This window comes from Falco cherrug, chromosome 9 (genome assembly GCF_023634085.1).
Source record: "Falco cherrug isolate bFalChe1 chromosome 9, bFalChe1.pri, whole genome shotgun sequence".
In the NCBI taxonomy this organism is placed as follows: Eukaryota; Metazoa; Chordata; class Aves; order Falconiformes; family Falconidae; genus Falco; species Falco cherrug.
Window position 1 is genome coordinate 37,359,972 of NC_073705.1, and position 27,207 is coordinate 37,387,178.

The 27,207-nt window shown below is 45.1% G+C and overlaps 1 protein-coding gene across 1 annotated transcript; it reads right to left on the reverse strand.

The window, feature by feature from the left end:
- Positions 1–1,557: 1,557 nt before the first annotated feature.
- Positions 1,558–26,419, reverse strand: OIT3 (oncoprotein induced transcript 3). Its single transcript, XM_005433425.4, has 9 exons — positions 26,170–26,419; positions 22,072–22,446; positions 21,474–21,584; positions 17,454–17,576; positions 14,429–14,551; positions 9,525–9,685; positions 8,463–8,878; positions 3,944–4,043; positions 1,558–2,517 (listed from the first exon to the last, which is right to left on the reverse strand). The coding sequence occupies exons 1-9, from the start codon at positions 26,258–26,260 to the stop codon at positions 2,335–2,337; spliced, it is 1,683 nt and encodes a 560-aa protein (XP_005433482.3). The 5' UTR covers positions 26,261–26,419; the 3' UTR covers positions 1,558–2,334.
- Between the last annotated feature and the right edge of the window lie 788 nt (positions 26,420–27,207).

The following is a 27,207-nucleotide window of genomic DNA, read 5'->3' on the forward strand; positions in this document are numbered from 1 at the left end:
TTTCATGTCCAGGGTGTAATGCCATCAAAGATGACAGACGGAAGCAAAAGGTAAACTGGAGAGAGCTAAAAGACTTTGAAAAATGGTCTAGGAGCCATGCACTCCACGTCAGAGGAGGAATGGCCATAGGGCAGTGGCAGATGGTAGACCTACCACCCCACTTGCAAGGCAAACACCTTCCCAGACCGCTCCATTCACATGGCCACCCAGACCAGTGTTTCCTCCTCATTACTCTTCCAGATTACTCAACTAAGAAGCTGCAGAGTAGAAAAGCTGCTTCATATGAATTTATCAGGAAGAACCAAATAATGCGCACGCTAACTGAAATAAGCCAGGAAATTAACCTCTCCCTCCACCACTCCATCACATCACTTTCACACGAACAAGAAAACACCAGTTGCCCCTCCAGAAGGCATAAGCTAATTTCATTTCCTAGCTCTTGCTTTATCAAAACAAGTATATTTAGCAGGGGCTGCCTGAACAAAAAAAGTGGCAGTGGGAAATTGCCTGTGTGGTCCTAATGCACACGTGAATCTGCAGAACCAGGAGATGCACAGCAGTTAAAGGAGGCTTTTTCATTTCTTTTTCTTTCACATATTGTTAGATAAACACATGAAAAGCCTTTCCACTTACAGTTACTTATCATCATAGAAACATTTTCATTTATTTTAACACAGACACGTGCACACACATATTCCCAAACTGGAAAAGCAGCCATGAAGCTGTTGAGAAAAATCATCAAACTCCCAGCCCATCAAGCGCCCATTCCTCACTGGAATCTCACTCACCAAAATAAATAAATCTGTGAAATGGAATATTGCTGAGGTGATTTGTGACTCCCTTCTAAATGGTCCCTTCAAACAGACTCCCCATCCATTTGAGAGCCGCAACAAATTTTAGCCTTGGCAGCAATTTGGCTGCTTCAACCAAAGTAGAAAATGAGTAATTCGAGCTAGGGGGACCTTCCAGCACACCTCTAAACACACAGGCCACAGCTGCACACTGTGAAGCTTCTTACAGAAAACCCCATGAACACCCTGCAGTGCCACAGCCAACGGTGGAGACTGATCCTTCCTCTCTCATCCTCCAGCCCTGCCTCTATTGCTTTGTCCTTCACTGCTCACGCACCGAGCCTCCTTCCTTTCACCTCACATATCTAAATCCTTCTCTACATAGCGCTCCTGCTCCTGAATAAAGCCCAGAGGAGCCCAAGCTGATCAGCCGCTCTATTTTCTTTGGAAGGAGCCTGATGGCCCAAAGGGATTCCTGACAACCGTGATGCTGCCGCCATCACCATTAATTGTATCCCTGGCCCGCTCTCACCCACCAGGAGCCCGTGAATGTGCACAGTCACTCAAACAGTGCTGCCACATCTCCTGTCACCAGGCTCACTGGGGACAACTCCATCGCGAGAACTACCTGCATTACAACTGATTGCTATAAATACTTAATGCACATTCCCCTAATCCCTTTGTCAGAGCCACAGCTTCTCTAGACCAGAGTAATGCATTACAAGTTTCAAGCAAAGACTTGGTAGCAGCACACTTGGGAGGGAGGGTGTTTATAGATTTTTAATGGTCTTTTTCTTACAATCAAGTGCTACAGCACTTATGAAAGGCACCAAGGATTTGGTGGGTGAAGAAGAGAGAGAAAAATTATACACTAAATACAAGAGGAAGCACTGTTAAACTGCATGCAATTATCAAAAGACACCAAAAAAAAACTTTTTAAAAGGTATTTATTAAATACCTTTTAGTACTTAAAAATAACATTTAAATGTGCCTGTGCTAGATCCAAGCTGCCTGCAATGGCAACTTTTTATAGCTCCAAAGAACTTACACATTAGGAGATATAATATTTTTATACATGTTTTCAATAACAGTCATCCCAAACTCTCATCACATCCAAAAGCTTCAGCATCATTCACAGAACTGCATATAGCAAACACATTCAGCTGCGATACTATTTGTCTTGTCTGATGGAAGAAGGGCTTGAGTAACCTCTGTTTAGTCAAGGACGAACAGTCCTATGGAGCCTGCAGGTGGATTTAGGGAAAGACAAGCTTCAGGCCTGCAAAGCAATAGGGTCCCTTCAGCCAAAGGGCTGTTGGGGAAGAAACGCAGGTAAAACCAAACTGTTCTGTGGTCTGGGTTGCACTCAGAGGGCTGCCTCGTGTGCCCAACACACTTCACAAATAATCATCACACAATTAGGGAAACAAGTCCTGAGGTTCAAGAGGGGCTTTACCAAATACTTTTTGTTTCTCAAACAACCATGAAAGGCGGCATTGATAACAAAGGTCCACCTCAGGTGGAGATGTTGTTCCAGTGGGTCTTAGTCAAAGTCGATTCTGATGGGGCCACCTGTCAAGATGTGGTTTGTCACGTGAACAGATTCCTCTTCCTCCTCCTCCTCTGTCTCCGCTGACCTGCGCACACGTCTCCGGCAGCCCTGGGCACAGCGAGAGCTCTCGTCCAGCGCCCCACACACGAGGATGCGGCAATGCAAGAACACCTCCTGGAAGGTGGTGAGACAGCAGGCCAAGTCAATGTGCAGATCTGGGAATCAGACTGGCAGCGCTACCAGCTCTCACAGAGCATGCGTGACAGCATTCCCACTGTACAGCCATTTCTGTCCTTGCATCAATAAGCTCCGTATCTACCATTGCCATCCACAGCCAAACCTGCTGGCTCCATCTCTTTTCTTACATGCCCAGGAGAGAGCACATTTTCCAGAGTGCCTGGCCAGGATCACAGAGCATGGTGTCTGTCTGTTAGCCAAGGGCTAGACAGGCAATATGAAGGCATGAAAAGATCCTCCAGAGGAAGGGATGAAAATGCTAGGAATAAGCTTGGAAGAGCTTGCATGGGTGGGTAGGAGCTGCACGGTAGGAAGGCGGCCAAGAATGCATGAAGCCTCACAAAAAGATGGACTGATACAAACGTGCAAGAGAATTTGACATGAGCTGAGCAGACATAAAGCTAGGAGACCGAGGGGCAAATGAGGAAAATGCAGGTTGATGAGGGGTTAAGACTGGCAGTTGGGGGGAGGAGGAGAACACAAAGGGCAGGGAGATAGCGGCCTTTTCTTTCTGCACAGTAAAGGCAGACAGTGACAAGATTCCTGCTCCCTGCCCTCTAAAGGACAAGGACAGTAAAGCAAGATCCCTGCAAGCAGCAGTTAGGGAAGCAAATATTTGTGAATGTTTGGTCAATAGTGAGGTCTGAAGCAAAATCCACTGCACAGGCTGGAGGCAGCAATGGCAATCAGACAGCAAAATTAAATTTCTGAATATTGAAAGATCTCATCTCTTTTAACTCTGCTGAGGCTCTCCAGTAGCTGCAACGGCAGCTTTATGCCTTTTGGATCAAGCAGTATTGGCTGAGCATAACTGCAACTCTAAGGCCTGATTTCTTCTAGCACAGAAAAGGAAAGCTATTTGCATTAGGAAAACGGCATTATCCTTCAACTGTCCTCCTACTACAAAGGTTCTGCCCCAGAGTGCCACCAGCCTGAACGGCCTGGTTTCACACTGAATCAAACACTGTGGTGGCCTTGTATCTGGAAAGCTGGCATCTGTACTCAAAAGAGCTAGAGAAGATAGAAGGTTGAAGAGGTTCAGAACTACAGATTGTCCGGTTTTAAAGATAGGACACTGCATAATGTGCCTAGTGACTGGGAACACTTTTCTCACCCAGCATACAAAGGTCCGCTAAGACTACCCTGGAAACAACAATGATTTCAGCCTGCTAGGCATTGATGTTCCACAAATATTCTCCACATTTTATTTAATTTTAGTCATTTTTATCACTCTCCTAAAGTACCTATGTCAGGCTCCTGAAAGACACAACTGCTGGAATAGGCACAACCGCATCTGTCTTTGTGCTGAGACTCCCTCAGATATTGCATCAGCTCAAATCTAAGAGGTGTATTTTGAGCTTACCTTGTTGTCTTTGCCCACAAACTTGAACACAGGAACCTGGAAATGCTTGGCAAGATGATCCTTTGACGTGTACTGCTTCACTGAATCATCAGAAACGCAGCTGAGGAAAGCAGAGGGATAGGCTTTAATGGGTTTCCCAGAAATGGAAAAAGAAAGAGAAAAAAATCAGTCCAGCCTATTTAACCAGAGAAAGGAAAGGAGGGTTTGGCGCTCTCAAGCTAAGCTACCATCCATGTTACTTCCTCTTTGGCCACAAGAGAAAATTCGGGAATGATGGGGAAAAACAACAGCAATGATAATAGCATCTCCAGACAAAGAACAACTCAGCAGCAGAGAGCTGGCAGGACATGGTCCAGTCCCCTCGGCAGAGGGACTGCCAGAGAGCTGCAGGCAAGTCTGTCCTCATTTTACCTTCCTGTGCAACAGTCTGCAGTGATCAACAGAACTGTTATACAGTATATATTATGTAGTTTCTGTATACACATATATATGCACATAAATCATGCTTAAAATGAAGAAGTCTCAACCCACATTACTAAAATATCGCAGAAGATGAAAACCACAAAAAAAATCAGATTTACTTTGCTTTACATCAGTTACTGTCCTGCTGGACTTGGTCGGACAGCTCAAATTGACTACCCTACAATTCCTAATTTGAATTTCTCCATCACTAGTACTACACGATCATGTGAGAGGTCACAGAACTGCAAGAAAATAAGGTACTTTTATTAAAAGTTACATTCCAGGTGCAGTCTATTTATAAATCATTACAGCCTATTTAGAGTTTGACAGAGAAACAGCAAGACAAAAAGTGACTTGATAATTACTGCTGCCTATTACAAAGCCTTAGGCATTTTAAGAGGCCCAGATGCTGCTGTTATATTGCATTACAATGTTGCTTTCCCTTTCTAGCCAGTGAATTCCAGAAATGTGGACTTTGCAAGATACTAAAAAAAAAAAAAAAAAAAAAAAAAAGTGGTGGCGGAAGAGACAAGGTAACAGTGACAGATGAAAGTCCTACTCCTGCAGAAATCCTTAGCTTCCATCTTTACACCAGAAATATATAACGCATTGTCAGAAATGCTGACATTTGACATGTTCAATTATCAAACAGCAGCAAACCTCGTATCTATATGTAGCTCTGCTTTTACTAGAACACGTATTTGGAAATCTCTGTGCTCTTTGGCTGACTCGGCTCGGTGGGTGGCAGCCTTCTGCAATCCCTCCAGAACTGCCCTTCAGCTACGTACAGTAGAGAGCACTGTATGTTCATGGGAGCACTAAGCACTGGTCTGATCCTAACGTTATTTTCACCACTGTGTATTTCTGTAGCTTTTCCCAGCCAGCTGAAGTCACGGTCTGAAGGGATATCCCTGTCTGCAGCGCTTGTCTAGTTAACTTGCCTGGGAGGCAAACATAAAAAGCCATCCAAGGAGAGCTAATGAATTAACATTGCGCATCTAGAAAAAGTGACATCGATTCCTCCCCCTTGAGGCCAAACACTAGACATTACTATGTTGTTTAGGAAAAAAGTGCGTTTAAAAGTAGCATTCCTGAAGGCATCTGATTGTAAAGAATGACAGTTAAAAAACTTCTCATAAGTGACTGGCCAAACTTTGGGGCCATAAAGTCAACTCATAGGCACGTCCTCATTTGTGAGCATATAACCTGTGATGATTCTTGGATGCTGGCTCAAACTGACTCCTAAACTCCAGGTTCTCCAAAGTCCTTCCTCACTGGTAGCAGGAAACCTACTGGTTTGGCGCTGGGGAGAGGGAAAATGGAAGAACAAGGAGGAACCAGGGATACATGGAGCCCCTACCATGCCCCTGAGTATGTCTTATGGAGGGTTCTGACAAATGCATTGCAGCATGACAAAAAGAGCTCAGAAACCTCCCGATTCGCAGAGTCAGGCCCCTTTGCATTCTGTATGGGACCATATCATGTCCCACCCTCCTAGGAAACCCCCAGACTCTTCCTCCCACCTTGCAGCAGTAAGAAAGGGCAGGAAGCACAGGTATTGAAAGAAAATAGGTGACCCTGGCCAGGACATGGTGAAAATAACCCCTTCCTGTGCCCAATGTGCTTAGGTTAGGGGAGCAGAGAGCAACTGTGCCATGGAAGCTGTGCTCTGACCTTCTTACTGGAGGACTGCAAGACAAAAAGGAGGGCTTGGTCACAGAACAACCACATCAGCCTATAAACAATGGGCAGCCGGAGGTGTAACAAGCTGAGCCTTGAAAAGGAACTACCTTAACCACACCATGCTCAGATAAATCACAGCTCCTGACCACATCAGATTACAATTGCCCTCGGTGACATGACCTTGCTCCAGATGCCCCAGACAGCTTCAATGTTTATCACCTGTGCAACCAGTCAATGCCTTTTATTTATTTTTGTTTTGAGAAAGAGGAAGAATAAGACCAGAAATGGGAGAGCTGCTTTGAGGCTGGCTGGCTGGGCTAGCAGCAGTACAGGGTTTTATAGAGACAGCGGGGAGGGATCTGGGAAAATCCTGATTTCCAGCATGGTCACATTAGCATAGGGAGGTGACCCCCACTTCTTGCCAACTGGACATGGCAGGGAATTAACAGGGAAGAAAACACAAGAGGGAATTTTCCCATTCCTCAGTCTAAGGTATATCCCCACAAATTTTAACAGTTTCCTTCTGGAAGTTGCAGTTAACTCCTGTGGTCTGATGCTACATCATCAAACTGATTTTAAAATCCCACCTTTATTGCCTTGGGCTTTTGGGGCTGGGTTGATGGAAGGAAAAACTGGTTTGTTACAGAGCTGTTTGGGGCAGGGACAAATCAGCAGTGTATTCACCTGGTTTTACTTTTTAATTGGTGTGAGCACACAGAAAGACAACTGCAGTTAGCTCAATAGCACATCGTTAGCCTTTGGTCTAAGCGAGTGGTTCAATTTAAATACAGCACAGCCCACAGGGGCTGGCACCTCGGGGGACGCTGGGGCCTGCAGTGACAGCTGGAGAGCAGAGCAGGTTGGGTGAGGCTCCAGCCAGCCGACTCCAGCCCACTTTTCCCTTCGGTGAAGTTTTAATGCCCTCTGCAGGATAACAGTACCAAAGGGGCTGCTGGTGCCCTAAATCTTCCAAATAGTGCTGTGGTGAATTCAAGAAATGACATTTTCTGCCCTGTCCCTGCTCTATTCAGTTCAGGTTTTGGCCACTGTTTTGAATCCCACCATGTTCACTCACTGTGAGAAATGAATGAATGTTTGGAGCCTTGACTCTGTGAAGGGTCCACAGGAACAGCCAAACCAGGGAGTCAATAAATCAATCCTTCCATTACAAATCTGCTCATAAACTGCAGAAATGTCAGGCACAGAAGAGCTGCAGCCTAGGATGAAGGGAGAGCAAGCTAACGCTGAAACCTTTGTCAGAAGGAAATAAAACCAGTATTTTTGCGTACTGTACTCTGCAGGACCCTTTTGATACAAGACAATCACACAGGGCTTGTCATCACCAGCTGTAACGGTGGGTGATTTAGTCTGGCAGCGGAGGAAATAATTGTTGTCCTCATTAGATGGTTTGGCAAACAGAATACAGAACGTGTACAAGCACAGTCCCTTGACTGTTGGGCTATGACACTTGGGTATGTCTTAGATATTATGTGGCTAGACTTTCTTCTCTAGAGGACAGCAGACTGGTTCCCAACTGTGACATTTCCACAGTGCTGTCTGGTTAAGCTGTCAGGCGCTGCTGGATGCAAACACTTCACAGCAATGTCGTAGCGTCGCACTGCCATGTTAGCACCCAAACAAGTGCCTGAAAACAGGGGTCATCTTAGGAGCCACAGAGGAGCCCACGGCAATGCTCCCCCAACCTCAGATGCAAAACCCATAACCGTGAACCCACAGATCCACTGTGAGCTTTTTACGAGCATATCCTGGAAAGACCACTAACCCCAAACATCTCAGAAAATTACAAGCCAGACTGAGGGACCCTAAGCTTACTGCATCAGTAACAGTGATGTGACAGGCATCAGACAGAGAGAGAGCAAAGCAAGGGGAGCTCTGGGAGCTCCAACCTGGACCAGCCATGGAGCCTTCCAGTTCACACTGTAATAGGGCTGTTATGGGAACATTAACTCCAGTTGCTGCAGCGGCTGCGCGGCAGTGGCATGCAGCCATTGGCGGGGTTCTGCCGATTGGTTTGGCAATCTGCAGGTTGGCAGAGAGAGGATATCAGGAAGGATATCTTTTCTATAGGATCCAACTCAATTATCCACGAGGCTAGTTACAGGGAAATATATCCTGTAAAGGCTGCACTTGGAGTAACCTCTTTCACTGCCTTCCATTGCTTCTAATCACTTCTGATGGGACAGATGGTTTCAGCTTGATGGCTGAAAGGCTTGGCTGCTGGTGATTACTAGGAACACAGCAGATAAGTCGCTGTAGAGAAGTGACAGTTCTCCTGTGTCACACAGGCAATGCAACTTAGCCCCACTACCCATTCCCATCTAATAGCCAGCAAGAGAGGAAACAGTCAACTCACCCATCTTGAATCAGGTAGTACTTCAGGATCTCATCAATTTTTGAAGTAGGAGTGGCAAAGCAGCTCTCTACCAGTGTCTCTAGTCCATTGACATGTACTAAGGGTTCAATCCCAAAGTACAGAGAGTCCCGGAGCTTGAGGGTAGGAAGCGCACCCCTGTAGGGTTCATCGAAGTCTTTGTCTTTGAAGATCTCAAGAGTGAAGGGAAAGATGCCCTGGTTGCGGCTCATGATTTCCAGGGGAGAGTTCTTGAGGTTGGGCACATAACCTTCAGAGATGGTGTACCGGCGTGGGAACTCACAGGTCACTGGGATCAGCAGCTTGCCAGTGCGGACAATGATGTCCCCATTGCTTCCTGGAGTCTGCTTTGGCAAGCCAGTCACCAGATTGGTGGCAATGATTTTATCATTTATTACCTGCAGCAAAGAAAGGAGTTTAAGGGAAAGGGGAGATCACTGAAGAAGACCCGAGGTCAGACTAGTTGCTGAGTTTACCTTGTTCAGGAAACTCAGACATAAACTAGCCACTGACAGAACAGCTTGTGAATTTATATGCTGCAACTAGAATGAAGTTCATCCTTACCTATGAACTAAAAGCCTCTATCAGTTTGCTGTCAACTTTGATGCACTGTACTCCTGCATGAAGCAGAAGAATTTTCTTCCAGTTGCCACCCCCCAAGATGAGCTCTCTGGTTCCTGACCAGCTGCCAGCATAACCTTTGAGATATTATTATTGGGGGACCAGATTCTGTCTCAACAGGAGGGTGAAGGGTGACACCACTCGCGATTTCTGCACCGGAATGATAGTGAAGCTGCCTCTGTCAAGTGCTAGGTGAGCAGAAAGCAGTACCTATGCTGACAGATGCACACCACTGGACAGGAGAGGAAACGAGCTCTCCTACTTTGGGGTGCCACCCCAGGTCTAGTCTGAGGCCAACTGCACAGCAACACAGGGAACTGCTCTGATGGTACAGCTAAATCAGCTTTATTCCCCAAGTAAGCCATAGCCAAGTCCCCACATCCCAGAGATCCCAAGAGACAGGACAGCAATGGGTATACGTACGTCTACAACAGTGCCACAGGACTTCAGGGAGAAATGGATGTTGACGTGAGTGCCATTGGACACTCCTTTGCATGAAGTGTTGATGAGGGAAAGGTCCAGGCCTCCAACCAGGTCCTTTGGGATGCTCACCTCAATAGAACTGGACTTGCACAGCACTGGAACTACAAGAAAAGTCCCCAGAATAACAGCCTGCACTACAAATCTACCAGGCAGCTGGGGAAGGGCTATGCCGATTGATACTGGGTAAAAAAAGGGGGATCATATGTTGCATTTATGATTACTATCTTACCGTAGTAATCTAACTACCTATCTTACATTCCTACCTACACAACGCAAACCTCCTGAGCTACCAACTACCCCAAATTTTCTTGATGCAGCGATGCCACAAAAAACAATTAACATGACCGCTACACTTGCAACAGGAACTTAGCTGTGCAGTAACTTCCAGCTATACTTAATACTCAGTGCAGGTTTGACTGATACCTCTTGCACTGCTGTGTCCTGGGAAGCGCCTTTCTCAGATACAGATTTCAAATTCACCACACACCAGGCAAAGCCATTTTTTAAAACCCTTAATCAGATTTACATCAAACCAGAACATGTCAAAACAAGGCAGAGTAATCCATACAGATGCTGAGCTAAAATGGAAGCACCTCAAAATGCCATAATATTTTCATAAGCAATAAACCCAGCTCTGACAAACCAACCTAATTAGCTCACTTATTCCAACTCCTTCCAACCTTTGAATTTAGATACAGATATCCATGTGAACTTTTAGAACTTAAAATTACATTACGTAAGCAGCAAAAGAAAAAAAGATTGGACAAAATGACAGAGGAAAGAAAAGGTAATAAACTTCAATGAAAAAGTAATTACTACAGATAGTCCTTGAGTGTAAACATATCTATTCAGTTAGATACTGGACAAGCGTACTGGTGCATATATTCTAGTTTCAGCCAGAAAAACAAAACCGCTGCAGAAGTTCCATTTATCATATTTTAAAATCACATGACAAAACTTTTTTCAAATATACCAGTTGCCCAAGCTTTTTCCTAAAATTATTCACAGTCCCAATGCTTGACATTCATATGATCTGCCTTCCCTTAATTTTAATCATTAATTATATAATCCAAGATTCTGGATCTTGGATGCAAGGCACACTGCTAAAACATGCCTTTTACCTCCCTTACAAAAAAATTCTCCTGTCCCAGCTAAGGTATTTGTAATAGCTACTGTGTACCTGCAGGGAGTATTTTTTATTAAAAGTTGATCTTTTCAAGGTGATATGCTAAAATGTATGCAGTGTGCCCAAAGCAATATGCTCTCATAATGACATTGCTGAGTTAGAACAGAAAACTAAAGAACTAAGAATTACCTTAACTTTTTCCTCCATCCACAGCAGCAGTAACTGAGCGTGTCAAATGGCAAAACTCACAAGGAGACAAAGGGACTTTGAGAACACAGTGCAACCCAGACAGAGATGAACATCCTTTGGAGAACCAACTGGCTCAATTTGGATTTAAAGCTTCACTGTTCTAGTAACTCATTTAATAAAAAAATGTAATGCTTTTATAAAGTCGTAATTCAGGGCAAGACAGTTTGGATCTCAGCTGCAATCCTCCAAAGTTTAGGAGCAACTTGATTCAGGCTGTCTCCGTTTCTAAATGCCTTTGACGGGCACAAAGGGGAAGAAAGAGGGGACACCCATTTAACCTCTGCTCTGGCATTGCAGGTGCTTTCAGTGTACACTCCACCACCTGGGCACAGAAACAAGTGAACGAAACCTGTGAGCAGATGCACTTTTGATTCAAGCCAACTCATCACTATTGGGGAAAAAACTCTGGGAAACTCCTTATACTAACCATCTCAGAGTAACTGGTAACACAATTCAACCAACCCTAGACATTTGTACACAGAAAAGTCATCAATAGAGAACAGTGTTTCAGTTCTACCAATTTAACAGTGGTGCTGCAAGCAGAGAGACACTGTGCACCAGCATGATTCGGCTCTGAGCAGGCCTGATTCCCCCAAGACAGACTGCCAGCAATAACATTGTAGGGGGAGCCGAAAAGGAGCTGACAACGCAGCCGTGACTATATGCAGACATGTTTTTCCAGTGCAAGTGATGAGGTCCTGACTGTCAAGGCTGAGCTGCCCAGCCGAAATGAGTTAATCTGGGTGCCAAGGAAACCACTTGTATTCACAACTTCTTGCATCTGTTCAGAGAGCTACACTCTCCTGATGTGCTGTCAGCATCCACCTCTTGCATCCCTGCCCTGGGCTCACCCCAGCCTGTGAGGCTCAAGAGCCCCACCCAGTCCGTGCCAGTCACACATTCCAGTTCTTCACCCTCAAACACCGCTGAACACCTGTAAGCACAGGGAAAGTCTCCTCGTTACCGCTTTAAACTCTGCTTTGCACCAATGTCTGCAAGTACCCTGACCCCAGCAGGAAGCTTCTGTGGTGAGTCCAACGCTCATTTTGCAGTCTGCTACTGCTGGCACCACGTCCTTCGTCCAGCGTATGGCTCCTTCCTTGGCCTTTCCAAGTACAGCTGCTTGGAGCAGAGGTTATCTTTTTGCATCGGCTGCTCAGTAAGATAGGCACTCTGGTGCTGGGGAGCCCTGAACCACTGCTGCAGGCACAAATTACACCATTGCACCCTCTTAGCTGCACATGAGGCTTGGGCACGGAAGAGGGGAGAACAGGATTTCACCACTACGCTTCAGGAAGAGGTGGGGTAATAGGATGGTCTGCAAAATTTCAAGTATTTTGTTGGCTGGTGTCTTTGTGGGAAAAACTGTGGCCAAGATTCTGATTTCTGTGGAAGATTATTAATGTTTGTTCTGAATGTAGAGGCAGTGCAGCGGGTTGACAGGCTGCAGATCCAATTGCTTCAGGCAGCTGTGCTTGCCCTGCACTGTTAATTGTGCCACTATAAACCTGACTGGATGCCTTTAAAAAAACTGTGTGGTCAAGTTCCAGATATATTCTGTCATATGTGCTCAAAATTGCAGACCACTGTGTGAGGATGTACCAAAAGAACAAGCAATTTTGCTTTATGAGATTCTGTATCTCAAGCCTCAGCTTGGTACCCAGCAGCGCTGCTGCTCTCATTAGCAGCTTCAGAAGAAGGGGAAACACTGGCTGAGAAATGCATGGCCTTCTAACACCCTGCTGGCATTGCCTCAGGGAGCCAGGATTGAAGAACATTTCCCTTTTCTGGCCTGTATCCATCAATCACACCTCCAATCAGTAGGTATAATCACAGCTCTTGGAAATCCCCATCTCCGCCTCCCCACCTGGCTCTGCTGGAGCAGTAAGCACTACTGACTCCCAAGTGTGCAATGTTCGCCCCGACAACAGTACCCTGCATTTCTAAAAAGCTTAAAAAGCACAAATTTCATCAAGTAGAACCATTCCAACTTCATCTCTGAGGCATACCTGCCCTGTTGGCCACCACAAAATCTGGATCTATTCTAACTGATGTCTGAGCACTCGGTAACGCATCAGACTACGGGAGATTCCCAGCACACCGGGATAACACCGGCTCATTGGTATTATCTAAAACCCAAGTGAATTAGCCCATGACAGAATCCCTTTTATTGCATTTTAGATTCTGTCCTGGCTATGGCTTGAGTCCAGCCCATTAGCAAATTCCCACAGAAATGTTTCAAAGCAACCATACAGGTTTCTTTATGGGCCCACCAAGGCAGAACACAAACAGAGCGCTATGAGGTCTGTCTCTACCAGAGCAGTAGTGTACCTTTTCCAGCTTTGTGCCGAGCCTGACAAATCTGAGAAGTGGCCAGCCAAGTCAGATGAGACTCACCAGAGAGCATGACCTCTATCTGCCTTTCACATGCCCATATAGCTCTTCCCAACATGCAGTTTTGACTGAATGTCCCTTCAGCAGCAGATCACAGTAGACATCTTCTCTGTAAGATACACAGGGTGCTCAATGCTTTCAGCAACACAGGAGCTCAGCTAGCTGTGAGATTACAAGACCAGGAAGAATCCAGGGTGCAAGTCCTGGCTTGTAAGAAGTCATTATATGAGGAGCTACAGACCCTCTGCTTAACTCTCAATGCCCTCAGGAACTTCTCCCTGATCCCCTGGCTCCCTGCACTCAGTGCTGCAGAGCTAAATTGACCCCTGAGAGCTTGGATGCATTTGCAAAGGAAATCTCACTCAGCTCTTGCTACCCAAAACAGGGAACATGTTTATTCCACGTGCAATGCTATAGGTGCAAATGAGTCCGCAAGAAGGACTCCCTGCGTACAGGAATGGAGTAAAATTCAGATGGAAGGTCTTCCAAGGATAACATTGTGCTTGCCTCTAATGCAGCAGAAGCAACAGTCCATTTTCAGATTCTATCTTGGGCACTTTTCCAAGGGACAGCAGAAACACCTATTATGAGAACCAGTGCCCTGCTTCCAGACACAGGAATGCTTACTGGAACGGCTACTGAGATACTTGGGCAAAAAAAGGCCCCTCTCATTCTTGGAAAGGATTGAACCACTTGAGCTGAAATTTTTAAAGCCCAGTTTGAAGCACAGAAAATTTCAGTCCAATACCACAAATTTGTCAAAGACACACAGAGCTGAAGCGGAGCAATATAACAGGAGATGTTAAGCAATCTTAATTTTAAGTGAGCGCTGCCAAAACCATCTGTGATGCAAGATGCACCCAGCCGGGTCCTGTGTCTGTTCTCCTGCTTGGTAAAAAAAGCAGCACCTCCAGGCTCTCAGTTTTGGATGATCTGTCATTAATGACAAAGCTCCATTAACCAAACTGGAAAGCACAAACTAAAAAAAGATGACAAAAACAAGAAGAAAAGTTCCTTCAGACACACTTTTGGCGTCCAGGGAACAGAGACTGTCAGGGAGATTTTGTTGACCTACCTTGGCAAGTGTGGTTGTCTTCTGACAGAACAAGTCCCCTTGGACATTCACATTGGTACGTGTCTTCCACTTCGATACAGGTATGGCTGCAGCCTCCATTGTTATTGTGACAGCCTTCGATCTCTGCAAAACAAAGGAAAATTAGCACACGCTGCTCCTCAGACAGCTGTGTGACGGCTGTGCAGGCCTCAGTATACACTCCTGGCTGACTAACAAACAGTACAACCAACACAGAGCTCAAAGGCCACAGCATGGTGAGAGCTTGCTTCCAAGAAAATTCAGTGGAAGCCTATTTTTAATAGTACAATTTTCTATGTTTGTCATTTCGCCATGAAGTTAACAAGGAATTCTGTGAAAAAGCTTACCAAATTAAATTGCATGCTATAACTGGCGTACATAAGAAAGCTGAATAGGCAACCTTCAGCTTGGCCCTTCCTAACTTCTGAGACATCCTCTTAAATGAAATTTTTCTGCTGTTTCTTACTTTAAAAAGGTGGAAGGAAAATCCTCTTAAAATTTCTATGTGGAACCATACTCACTCCCTTAGTCATCACCAGAATTAAAGCCCTGAGATTTGCAGGGGAGGTGTTTTGGGGAAGACAAGACTTGCCGGTAGCCAGTTCCTATTCCCATCAGGGAACACCAGAGAGAAGATGATGCACTCCCTGCCTGTGGATTTCCCATCTGTGATGGAGGTGGGCATACTGGATTCCTGCTTCCCCTCTGCAGGCTGAGGATGCAACTCTGCTCGTAGGAGTTTGTTTAGCAGGAATTGTGCTAGTTTACAAGTTTTAAGCTTAGAGGTTAGCTACCCTGAAGTACATTATCACAGGGACAGAACACGTTCGTGGTGTAAGGTTGATTCCCCTCCTAATTTTCCCCATTCTAAAATGCAGAGGAGAAAGGGCAGCATGGCTATTTAGAAGATTTATCACGTCTTTCCTTATATCTTTTCTGTTCAGGTGAGGCAACTCTCTGAGGATCTGAGGTTCTGTGTAAAACATATTCCTAGCCACTACAGCTGCAGAAAAGAGCCTAGAAGGTCACCCAAATACAGTCTGAAGATCTGAAAACTGAAGGCAAATAAGGTAACTTCCAGGTATTGTTGGCTTTCTAGTATAAAGAAAACAGCAGAATATCATGATTTTTTTAAAAAAACAACAAACCTTCACTGCTTGATTTTTTTAAACCCTTTAGGATAAATATTACTAGATGTTCTCAGTAAAATAATAGTTCATATAATTTAAACAAATCATAAATACAAAATATTTCTCCATAAGCCTGCAGTCAGAAATGACTGTAGTTTTCTCTGAAATGTAAAGAAAAGAATGGAAATCCCATACTCAGTCTTACACACTGCATGGAAAACAACAGCTTGAACAAAGTAATGGGTAAACCATTATAATGGAAATGTTGAGATACTCATAACCCTACTCAGCCTCACCAGCTCATGTAATCAAGCTAAATCTCTTAGATTTGTTCTCTTTAGCAACAGCTGTGAGGTGGCTCACAAGTAAATCACATACTCTAATGGCTTACAAAGCTGAGGGCACATCTTTCAAAATAAAACTCACTAACAAGACTGTAAAAATTCCCAGCAGCAGTGTTAAACTTGTGAAAAGCACAATCCCTCTTATGGAAGGGGAAATTAAATGATATATCACAGGCCCTAAAATCCAACTTTGGGAACAGCAGAAATAAACAAGCTTCCAAGCACAGACTATTCCAGCCCTGTCAGAAGAGTGCAGTGCTGAGGAATAAAAACTGCCATGTAGCACAGCTGGTTCGTGTGACACCCCACCAGCTCAGTGCTGGATGTGGAAGGGACAAAGCCCACAGACCACTTTTGGCTCCACACAACAAATACTTCAGGAGCACTCTGCACAATAGCTTTCCCTAGGGAAGTGTCATTGTCTGAATGAGCAACGTTTTAATAACACAGCTCAGAGAGGAGATTTTCACACAAGTGCAATGAAATGTACTTTGGTATCAAAGAGGGGGAAAACAGAGACAAAACCTGCAGCTTGGAGCCATTTCTCAGCAAATCACAAAGGGTGGAGCCCAGCTCAAAAATATAACGGCAATCCCTCTCTTTCCCTGCACCATGGATGTCTGTCACACAGCAGCTGATATAAGGTTGCATGGAGGCTGCAAATGTATTAATATCTGGCAATTGGGCAGCTCAAGACTGAGGCACAGCTGTAGCTGTTATTCTTGTCTGAGACACCACAGTATCTGTGAACATACAACACAGCAGCTTTGCCTGGGAGGAGGCACATTGCTCTTTACAGCTGACCACAGAAAACATCAGGCACAAGTCAATTTTTGCTGGGTTTTCATATTTCTGCTCAAATATGTTTGTACATTGTTTGTGACAACAGATCAAACCTACAATTTGGTCTTCAAACCCCTGCTAAGCTACCAGTCTAAACTCATCAAGGGTTTTCAACCCAGCTGTGCCACCACTGGGAAGTAACTGTAGCAGCTGCACACAGCAGAACCCACAACTAACCACTTATAAAAATCAAACAGTGAAAATGCAGCTCTAATTTCAAATCCAGCTTCTGTTTACAGACTGGCACCCCCTCTCCTCAATCTCTTTTCTGGGAGGCTAAATGATCCTCATGCTCTAGTCTAATGTCATGACATTACTCCATATCTAATGCTATCTATCAAAAACCAGCAACATTAAATCTTCCCCTGCACAACTATCATACAAATCTCCAGAGCCAAACTGCAGCATATCTAGCAATAACTACCTACTTCAGTCTGGACAACTAATCTTCCTGATCCACTGCTGCCTCTTCCCCCATGGAGATAAATACAAGCAAATCCTAACAAACAACAAGAAGACTTCTCTCTGCTTGATTAGAAGGACATTTCAGTAATAACCCCACTGACGAGCACAGAAGTGATATGAGTGACATTTGATCCCAGCTGCAAGGAGCCAAGAAAGAACTAGAGCTGCAAGGGAAGGGGAATGACTTGTATAGTTTCCAGCAGACTGCAATAGCTGAAACCTCACCTTCACAGGTTCTCCCATCACTTCCCAGAGTGCGCCCGATCCCACACTCACAGCGGTAGGAGTTCTTCAGGTTAACACAGAATTCACTGCAGCCTCCATTGTTCTGCTCACACTCATTTTCATCTGGAAAAAAAATAATAATAAAAAAAAAAAAAAAATCAAACCCCACTGTCATAACGTGCCCCCTGGTAAACACATAGCTGGCAAAAAGCTGCTACACAGGCGCACTGGTCAGACCGTGGACTGGCTTTCCTGACCTCATGACCTGGATCAGGGCAACAGAGATGAGTAATCCCACTGAATGCTACAGACCGCTAGTGGAGTGTTTTGCTATGCTGTGTCTACCTCAGGAACAAAGCAGACCTGGAGGGAAAGACTGCATGCACAGCACAGCCATTTCAGAGTGAAGATGGACACAGTCTCACTGGGAAGCTTCCAAACTGGTCCCACATGCTGGAGAGTTCATGTTTTCATTTATCTTCTCATCCTAAACTATGTTCCACTCCACTCGCAATCACATTAAAATGAAGTCAACATGACTTCACTGCACAGTAAAACTAGATGAATACCAGAACTAGTCAAAAATAAACCCTATCTACTTTTTGTATCACACCTGCTATGGGTACAGGTGGTCAACTATCCTCCAGCAATTTTAAATGATTCACCCCTCAGTTCAAAATAAAGACACAAGGATAAAAACCAGCTCTAAACATATAAACAAAGCTGAAACCAAACCAAACCATTTTAATGAACCCCATGAAGCTTTCCAAGAAAAGCCACATAATGAGAAATGCGATAATTTTGCTTTCCTGTCCCAGCTCTGGCTGCTCCCTGCACCGGGCAGCTCAGGTGTTCTTGCAGAACAGAAAGGTCAGCTCACCATGGTAAGACCTAACCTGGGCACTGGTGCCACACAGGCCAACACAGCCATTAGCTGCTCAGACACGCAGTGCTAAAGACGAGATGAAGAGCCGAGTTCTGAGATACTCCCTCTGCGGGCTTAGCTCCCCACTGCCACACGACAGCCCTCCCTGCTCCGCTCCTCTGCAGCCTTCCACAGAGCTGTGGCTCCTGCCTTTCCAGCTCAGAAGAAAGAAGTGCCTGAGCTGGCATCTCGCGCTTTCTGGAGCAGACTCTGGATAAAGGTTGCAGAATAACCTTGTACTAGGCCTAGACTGAGTTCTTATAACCTAAAGCAATATACCCATGAATAGTACACCTGTGTCACATTTCTGTGCTGGCTGTATTCAGCTCCAGGCAAGAGCCCTCCAGAGTGCTGAGGGTATTTATTGAGGAAAAAGTGCAGCAGATGCCTCAATCTCTGAAAAGTCCTCCTAATTTTCTGTTTTAAAGGCTGAAGTTCCTCTATGTTCTGCCTTTTTTTTTTTTCCCAAAAGTACTTTGTTCTCTGAAATTTTCATTCTTCAACCTGATTTAATCTCTGTGTGCAAAAAGTGAATCAAACAGAGAGGAGGGGACAGTCATTGTTCTTGCTGAGCCACAAAACTAATGATTTCTCTTAATGCTGAGGTTATCAATCAAGGTTCACGTGGGATTTCACCAAAACAGCTTAGAAGTCATCATTTACTAGACGTCAGACCCTTAAACCCAAGAAAAAAGGAAAATACCATTTTAAGAGAAAGGTGAGAGGTGAGCTCTCTTAGGTATGAGTGGTCCCACACATAAACAGCACCCACAGCTTGCAGCTGCTGGTGGTGTCTCTTTCCACAAATGACGTGAACTGAATATTTTTAGCCAAAGAAATGGCTGGTACCCTGCCTTGGGAGGCAGGAAGCATGTCCAAGAGACACATACAGACACTTCCCTTTTCACACAGGTGACAGGCTCCACACTTTCCCTGCTAACAATAAAACTAAAGCTGCTTAAACACAGAAGGTAAAGAGGGAAAGTGCTACTAGCAAAGGCATGAAGATGCTGTCAGAAGGTCCTAGAGCTTAATTTGGTCAAGGGTTGTACCCAGCAAATCACCTCGCCAGTCCTCCAAGTTCTGCAGCACACAGCAGATCTGTCCCTGCTCTCCGACTGCCATGAAAACCAGCACTTCTGGGATACAGGCTGGTTTTCTTGACACTGGACTAGGAGAGCACTGAACTGACTTTAACCGTGGCTTAGTACAACATGGGTCCAGGTATTCAAGAGGTCAAAGGCAAAGCACCAAGCTGGTGGATCCATGACAGAATGTCTAAGACCTAAACTAACCCCTAAGTAAGTTTGCAAATGAAAATGTAACTTAGGATCAGCAGTTCTACTCTAGGATTCAAAGCATATAATATACTGAAGACAGCCTAGCACAGGGAGGGTCACAGACAGAACTGCTTAGCATTACTGTAGCATCTTCAGCCTCCCTCTCAGAGTGAGCTGGGAAGGGAAGAACATTCTCCGTACAGGAAAGGTATAGGAAAAGCTAATGCAGATTTGTTTGATTTCTCCAGAATGCCAGCATGATTGCTCTCAGAGATGAGATTGCACAATTACTCAACACAACAGAAAGTCATTAGATAGATGAGTGAGCCATACAACAAGAGAGGCTGCAGGCAGGTAAACCAGTGTGATTTCTACAGCTGAGACGTTGTGCCATCTGGTTACCATAAAGAGAAGCAGCAGTGCAGAAATCCTGCCTGGCCACAGTGGGATGAAGGCAGCTGCAGCACGTGCAGACAGGCTCAGGACTCCTGCATGCCTTCCTGCTGCAGGAAATCCTTTCCTGAGAGCCTGCCACACATTTATTGAGTGCTGGTGCTTGTCAAGGGCACTTCTATGACTGGAAGTATTGCACAGAAGCAGCCAATAAATACTTCTAATTAGCTGAGAGAGCGCCAACTCAGCCACAGAGATGTGGAGCAGCTTAAGCAAAACCCTTCTGCAGAATCAGCGTGACAAGTGTGAATCTGCACTAGAGCCAGGCTGCTCTCTCCGCAGACTGCAGCCCCTACCCCGATGCCCACAGACATGAGGAGTGTGAATAAAGAAACCACCCACACCTGCTTTGTCAGCTGTAGTCTGTATGGAAGAAACTGATCTGCCACACAGCCTCCTGGACCAACTCTGCTTTCAACTTGACCAAACTAAGCCACGAAGACAAAGATGAGATCCCACTTCTCCCAAACACTAGCACCCCTTCCTCCTGCTTTATCACCTCTTGCTATCCATCAGTGCGGTTCTGCAGCTCCTCAACAGCCACCCCTTCCCAGCCCCTTCCATAGCCCCACAGACCATCTTCTTACTAAGACTTTGTAGTCCAGGTGCTCTCCTCCCAGCACCACATGCACAACTGCAGCCATCCTCTCCACAGAGGTTCACGGGGATTCCCTTGCAAATCCCTGAAGCCCACATTCCCCTGCTCTGCTCTCACAGCCCTCCACCTCCCTCCTGGTCATGCTAGTCTCTGCCAGCACAGCCACCAAGTGCCAGCCTCCTGAATGCCACCTCGTCATGCTGCCTAAAAACACTGCAGCTGTGCTGAGACTTAGAACCCTTTGGCTTTCCTCAAGCCCCAGGCCGTGGACAATGCCCCACAGGGGGAGTAATTATGGTGAAGCTTAGTGTGTGTAGCCCTCCACCAGCCAGCAAAACTTTTCTTGGAGGAAAGAGGCATTCAACAGAGCAGGTGAGAGGAAATCTCTAATGACAAATGGCACAGCGGTTCCTGAATACCAATGAGACTGTACCGTGATCTTGCAAAGGAACTGCTACTGACAGTGAAGCTGCTGCCTTCAGCAGCTGAACCATGCAGAAAGCAAGTCTAGCCTCGGTACGTGCGCAGCTCCCGTGACACCAAAATGTGTTCGGTCATGGGATGTCATTCTCTCACCCCACAGGAAGAGAGCAAGAACCATTTACAGAATCAAAAACCTGTTCTAGGCAGCAAGGGGGGAAAACTCCTCTCAGAATACTTTTCCTGTTTTGTACTGCTTTGTAAGACAATGGATTGAGACACGAGCAATGGAAGAAAGGGGAAAGAAAGTGTTAGTAACTGAGACAAATTATTTTCACCCTTACCAAGACATGTCTGTCCATCAGGTCCTAGTGTTGTCCCCAGGGAACAAGTGCAGTCATTGGTGTCCAGGCATGGGCCCTGGCAATCCACCACATCACAGATGTCATAAAAATCTAGGGTATGACAAAACATTGTCAGCACAAACACTGAGCATGCAATGTAAATAATGTATTCATACCATCAGCTTCATGTCCTGTGTCTAGTCTATCAGTTATAGACCCAGTCCAAATTAGGAAAGCTGAATGATTTCACTAAAGCTGATAAGAAACAATCTATTTTAATTAAGTCAGAAATGCAAATTTTGACTTTGGGAACATGCCAGACAAACCACAGGGCCCACAGAGAGCATTAAACCACTGTGGCCAGGTCAGCTACAGAAGATTTCCACCACCTGAACAAAGGCTAGAATTCACAGAGGTGAAATTGTCTAATCTTTCTCATATAGACAGGCCACCATCTGCACTGCATCACCTGACACACTTCTGGGTGAGAAAGCCAGAAGACAGTCACCATCTCTCCTGGGTATATGGATGCTCACTGCCTTCTCCTGCATCACAAAGACAAAGGGGTTTCAGAGAAGCGATCTCAGCAGTTACTTACGCCCACAGTATGCATGGAAGCAAACACTAGGCTTGGTTAAGTGATACACATAGTACCCGCCTGGGCACGCCTTGACATCAATTGTGGTATTCCAAAGGCAGCAGTTCCCATTGAAGCTGGCACAGGCTTGGCGTGGGACAATGCCATCAGACTCTCGCGGGTGGCTGCCATTCATCCAAATGGGAGCATGGGTGCCACAGTGGTTCTCTGGGATGCAGAAGGTAGGCATAGCATCACCAGCCATGCCAGTGAAGCGATACCACTCTCCGTTGATTTGATTGTCGCATGTCGGCTGGCCATGGGAACCATTTATCTGATGATCTGTGTTCCTCCAGGGCTCATTCAGGCTGATGTAGGCAGAGCAGGGGTCCAGGGCTGAGACGTGCAGCAAGAGACAAGAAAAAAAATCTGGTAGATATCAAATCAAGTTGTTGACTGACAATTGCAAGGAATGCAAAATAATTTCTTTTTCTATTCCTAAGTTAACAGAATCATTGTGATAGATAGGGATCCCTGGGGAGAAACAGTGATAACCAGATAACTAATTGCCTTATGGAAAATTCTGACAGCTTGGCTTAAATGTTTTGGAAGAACAAGTAAATTAACAGAGCCCTTAAAACATTATGCAACAGTCTGACTTGCTGTTTAGCTGCCGCAGAGTATGACAGACAAGAAAATAAATAAATAAATAAATAAATATAAAAAAGCAAGCTTCAGGTCCAGGCAGTGACTGTGCCATAGGAAATACGTCCTGGGAGCACTGGACCTAGCCACCCTCTGTTTTGAGTACTAACCAAGCATCTGCAAGCCCCTCCTGGTCACTGGTGCCTTGGAGAAAAGGACCAGAATTCAAACAGGTTATGCAGCGTCTCTCAAAATCCATCCATAGCCAGAGTCAGCCCTCACAGCTGAGCTGCCATAACCACAAGCCAGAGATCACCTTGCAAAGCACAAGTTAAAATGTGAACTACAAGATACGCCACAGGAATGGTACATTTAAGGTGTACAGGAAAAAAAAAATTCAATTATTAGACCCTTATATAACTGTAAGCAGTATCTAAGCATAATTTACCAGCTCCTACTCATTTCAGGGTACAATTTTAAACAGCTAAATATAAGAACTGCTCTCCCAGGTCACAAAGAAGTTGACCTATAGCCCAGCAGATGGTCTCTAACCAAGAGCGTATGGTTAGTGAGGTGAGGTAGGAGAAAGAGATCCTGCTCCAGTTACCCAGGGTTTTGGCATCCACTGTCTCTCCTACAGCTATGTACATTTATGCCAACAGCTGTAACTCAAATATGTGCACTCTGTAAAATTCTGCAACAGGGCAAGAGAGAGAGGTGGCAGCCCCCTGTATTTAAAAATCTACTTAGATGGGCCCTGGTCTCCTTCAGAGACTCTGTCCCCCACTTCTCTCTGCCAAATGCCACCCACCTCTGCGATTCACAATATCTATTGTGGTTTTGTGTGATGTTGCTGTCTCCCTACACCTAAAACAGCTTCCCTGTATCTTTTTATTTATTATCTTAAAACCTAGAGAGCATGATGGTCTGAACCAGGACCTTCTGGGGAGCAAAATGTTCAGCCCTTTACACAGGTATGTTCCTTGCAAGCCCACAAACCCTCCTGATCTCCACAGCAGATCAGATGTTTGTGAGTGAAGTGAGTGTTTGTGAGGTTAAGATACAAACACATGAACCCTCCTGGTACGTGCATGTCTGCTCATGCAGTGTGTCAAGGGGTGTGTTCCTTTTCAGAGGTCTTTCTGAACCTTCTGCAAACAATTATAACATAAGAATACCACAGGGAGAAGAACTTTTTTTTTTAAAAAAAAAAAAAAAAAAAAAGAGTTGAAGCATTCATTACATTTTCAGTCTTCTCCTAATCAACCCCGATTTGGCAGCTTCCCGACCAAAAGTTCCAGAGCTTTCATGTTCACTTACATTTAATACCTGATTAAGCACTACTTACCCGTGGCTATTCCCTATTAAGCAAAATGAATGCTAATACTGTCTTGAGTAAGGAAAATTGATTATTATTTCCTAGAATTAGGCTAATAAACCCAATCATTCTGATTAAACGCATCTCAGACTGGAATACCCTCTACTTTCCTTATCACACTTATTTATACATTCTAAAACTGTTTTGTTTAAACAACAGGGTGATACCGTTTGAATAGAGGGAGACAGTGTATTTCTATCAGTTTCTATCAGAATGCTCTGGACTCAGAGAAACCTTCTTGGTTCATTATTTTGATTCGCTTCACTGACTTTAAAGTGTGAACTGCCAGTGCTTCGGAGAATGGACTTGAGGTCACCCTTATTTAGCTGCATCTTCTGTAAATACCTGTCCCACTAGCATGCTATCTTGTACCTTCTCACAAATACATCTTTCCTAACAAACACCCTTACACCTTCCTCAGCCACAGACATGCTTTGTTTGGCCTCAAATCCAGCATAAAAGGCAGAAACAGCTGCCACAGCCATGAGAGTGCTGCAGAGCTGCAAGCTGGCACAGGGAGCACAGACCTGGGTTACGAAGGGAATCTCCACGAGATATGCAGAGAAGCAGATTCACTAGGCACAACCAGCCTAGCTCTCCTGAGCAGCAGAGGGGGGAACTCAGCAGGAAATCTCTTGAGGAGATTCACCAGGCAATCCCTCATGAGCTTTTGATTTCACCTGCCTCTCCTTGACCCCCTTACCCACCCACAGGCTGCAGCAGCACCCATCCTCCAAAGGCTTGCTCGACTCCTTGCAACAAGAAAAGATGGGTCCTGCCTTTTCTTTACATGCAGCTGAACAGAGCTTCCCCTGGGCTTCCCTCAGTGTAACTCACTTGGCTCCACAAGATAATTTGGTATGGCCTTAGGGTGAGTCACTGACTAAGATTAAAAGGTGTGTGTTGTTAAAAGCCAAATGAGGCAAAGCAAGGAATGCCCTGTCAGCTTCCCAGCTGGGCAGCACCAAAAATACACATGCATTCATTAGCTTTCACATAGTATAATTAACTTTATGACATATCCTTTGTAGACAGACTCTGAAAACACTCATCTAGGGAGATTGTGCTGTCTCCTAAACATTCAGAAGATAATTTAAAGACAAAATTTACTGAGATGAACAGGCAGTGGCTCAGAGGGAGCTGGAAGAAGGCACTTCAGGGGAACAGGGTAGCACACTCTCACATCTTTCAGTTCTCTGAGAGCTTCAGGCAGGAGTGAAGGGGAGGCAAACAGGCAGAAAAAGCAGACAGTGCTCTTCCGAACACTGCATACCCTCATGGCCACCCTCAAACTGCCAGCGCTGCCCCAAGCCAGCCTCCATGCAGACACCGAGCAGTCTTTGGCAGCACAGTTTACTGAAAACTAATTTAAGTTTTTAAGAAAAAACTCCACAAAAACATAGAAGCAACCAATCAACCTCCCGTCACTTCTCCCCAAACAATGAAAGCATGGGGGTTTTGCACAAGATGTATAACTGCCTCCAGCTCACCCTGTTTTTAATTTTTCTTGGCTCATTTTTTTTTCCTCCCCAATACTTCTTGTGTGGCCTGAGCAATTCAGCCTGACAAGCATTAGCTATGAAGTAAAGCTTTTCCATTTGTAATCTTGATGATATCATTAGTTCTCTAGCGGATGTGCTAGCATATATATTGGATGACAAATCAGGCTCTAGCAAGCACTCACAAGCCCACCATTCTGCAGAGAGATTAATTCTGTGTGTATTGTGTAACTGGAGGTCTCTGCTCTGGCATGACTAAGCAATGAAATGAGAAGCACTACGTTATGATACTAAATTCAGTTAAGATTTGCCAAAGAAGCAGGTAAAAATGTAGCAAAATATCTACTCATAAAGTGTCTCCTATGAAGGGAGAGGAAAATCCTGCAGTGCCTCGGCAGTTGAGATTCTCCCAACATAGGAGGCTTCACACTCTGTGACTGAAAGATCTTTCCAATTAGGAAGAATTTCACACCACCTTCAAAGAGAAAGGATATTTCTCACGTTTTCCAGTCTTTCATCTAATACCAAGCAAGGCTCAGTGAGAACCTTAAAAATGGCAAACAAAAATAACCTTGAAGGCCCTGCCTCCTTACTCACCCATTGAAGATGCTAGCTGCAACTGAATGGTGAAGCAGATAAAGAAAAACAAGTACTGGAACATCCCACTCAGTGAAGGAACAGTTACCATTCAAGGAACAGGGGCTCGAAAGCCCTTGCACAAGCTGCGCCTCTTAAAGCCTTCCTCTCGATGGAGCTTCTGAACCCAAGCTTTCTGAAGAGCAAGTGTGATAGCTCTCCTGGAAGTATATCAGAGGAAGAAGCTGAAGGGATGTGGGGTATAGCTCCAGCCTTGACCTCCACAGAGCAGCTCTGCCCCTTATTGACAACAGAGATGTACTTACTGACCAATCTTGGTTTTTGGACTCAACCCACTATTGTTTTCTGGCCTGACTGCCCCACAGTGACACCTCCCCTATCTTATCTGGAGAAGAATTCTAACCAGGGACACCCGGATATCCCAAAGGGATGGAAAAAAAGAACAGATGGGTGCTTGTTGTTATCTCTGCTCCTTCCATGAAGTCAAGACCTCATGGCTTCCCACAGGCAGAACACACCAGCTAGAGAACCTTAACTGCAGGAAATAGTGGCCCAAGGAGGAGAACCGAACTTTCCAAGCAGAGATTGCAAACGAGTGCTCAGAGCAAAGCTACAATGGGAACATCAGTCAAAGTGAAGGACTGTTGTCCCATGGGGAAATATGCTGTTCCTATGCTACACAAAGACCCTTTCCACTCCTTGTAACATAACTTGACCATTGCCACAAGATTATCACACAAGGCAAATTTTTCTGCAGTAGCCTTGTGATCTCTATGTTTAACAAAACATAAACAAACCAAAAGTCAAGCAATCCAACATTACTAAATTAACTTCCATGCAAAAGAGAGTAATTGAGAGCCTCTGCCTTACCAGTTCCAACCAAATTAGGTTGAGTTACAAGTCATCACCACAAGCTCTGACTACAAATGAAATATAGCACACTGAAACCTGTTCCTTACTAAAGCAGACTGAGCACCACAACTGGCAGCAAGAGATATCACGGGCAAAATGAATAAGCAGAAAGGGATCTTCCCTCTC

Bases quoted from the DNA above. Each gene is read 5' to 3' on its own strand.
- OIT3 (XM_005433425.4), bottom strand. From the start codon at position 26,260: ATGGTAACTGTTCCTTCACTGAGTGGGATGTTCCAGTACTTGTTTTTC. The intron at 21,585-22,071 runs GTAAGTAACTGC...GTCATACCCTAG, and splicing joins CTTCCATGCATACTGTGGGC to ATTTTTATGACATCTGTGAT. The intron at 8,879-9,524 runs GTACGTATACCC...TCTTTGCTGCAG, and splicing joins CCTGTGGCACTGTTGTAGAC to GTAATAAATGATAAAATCAT.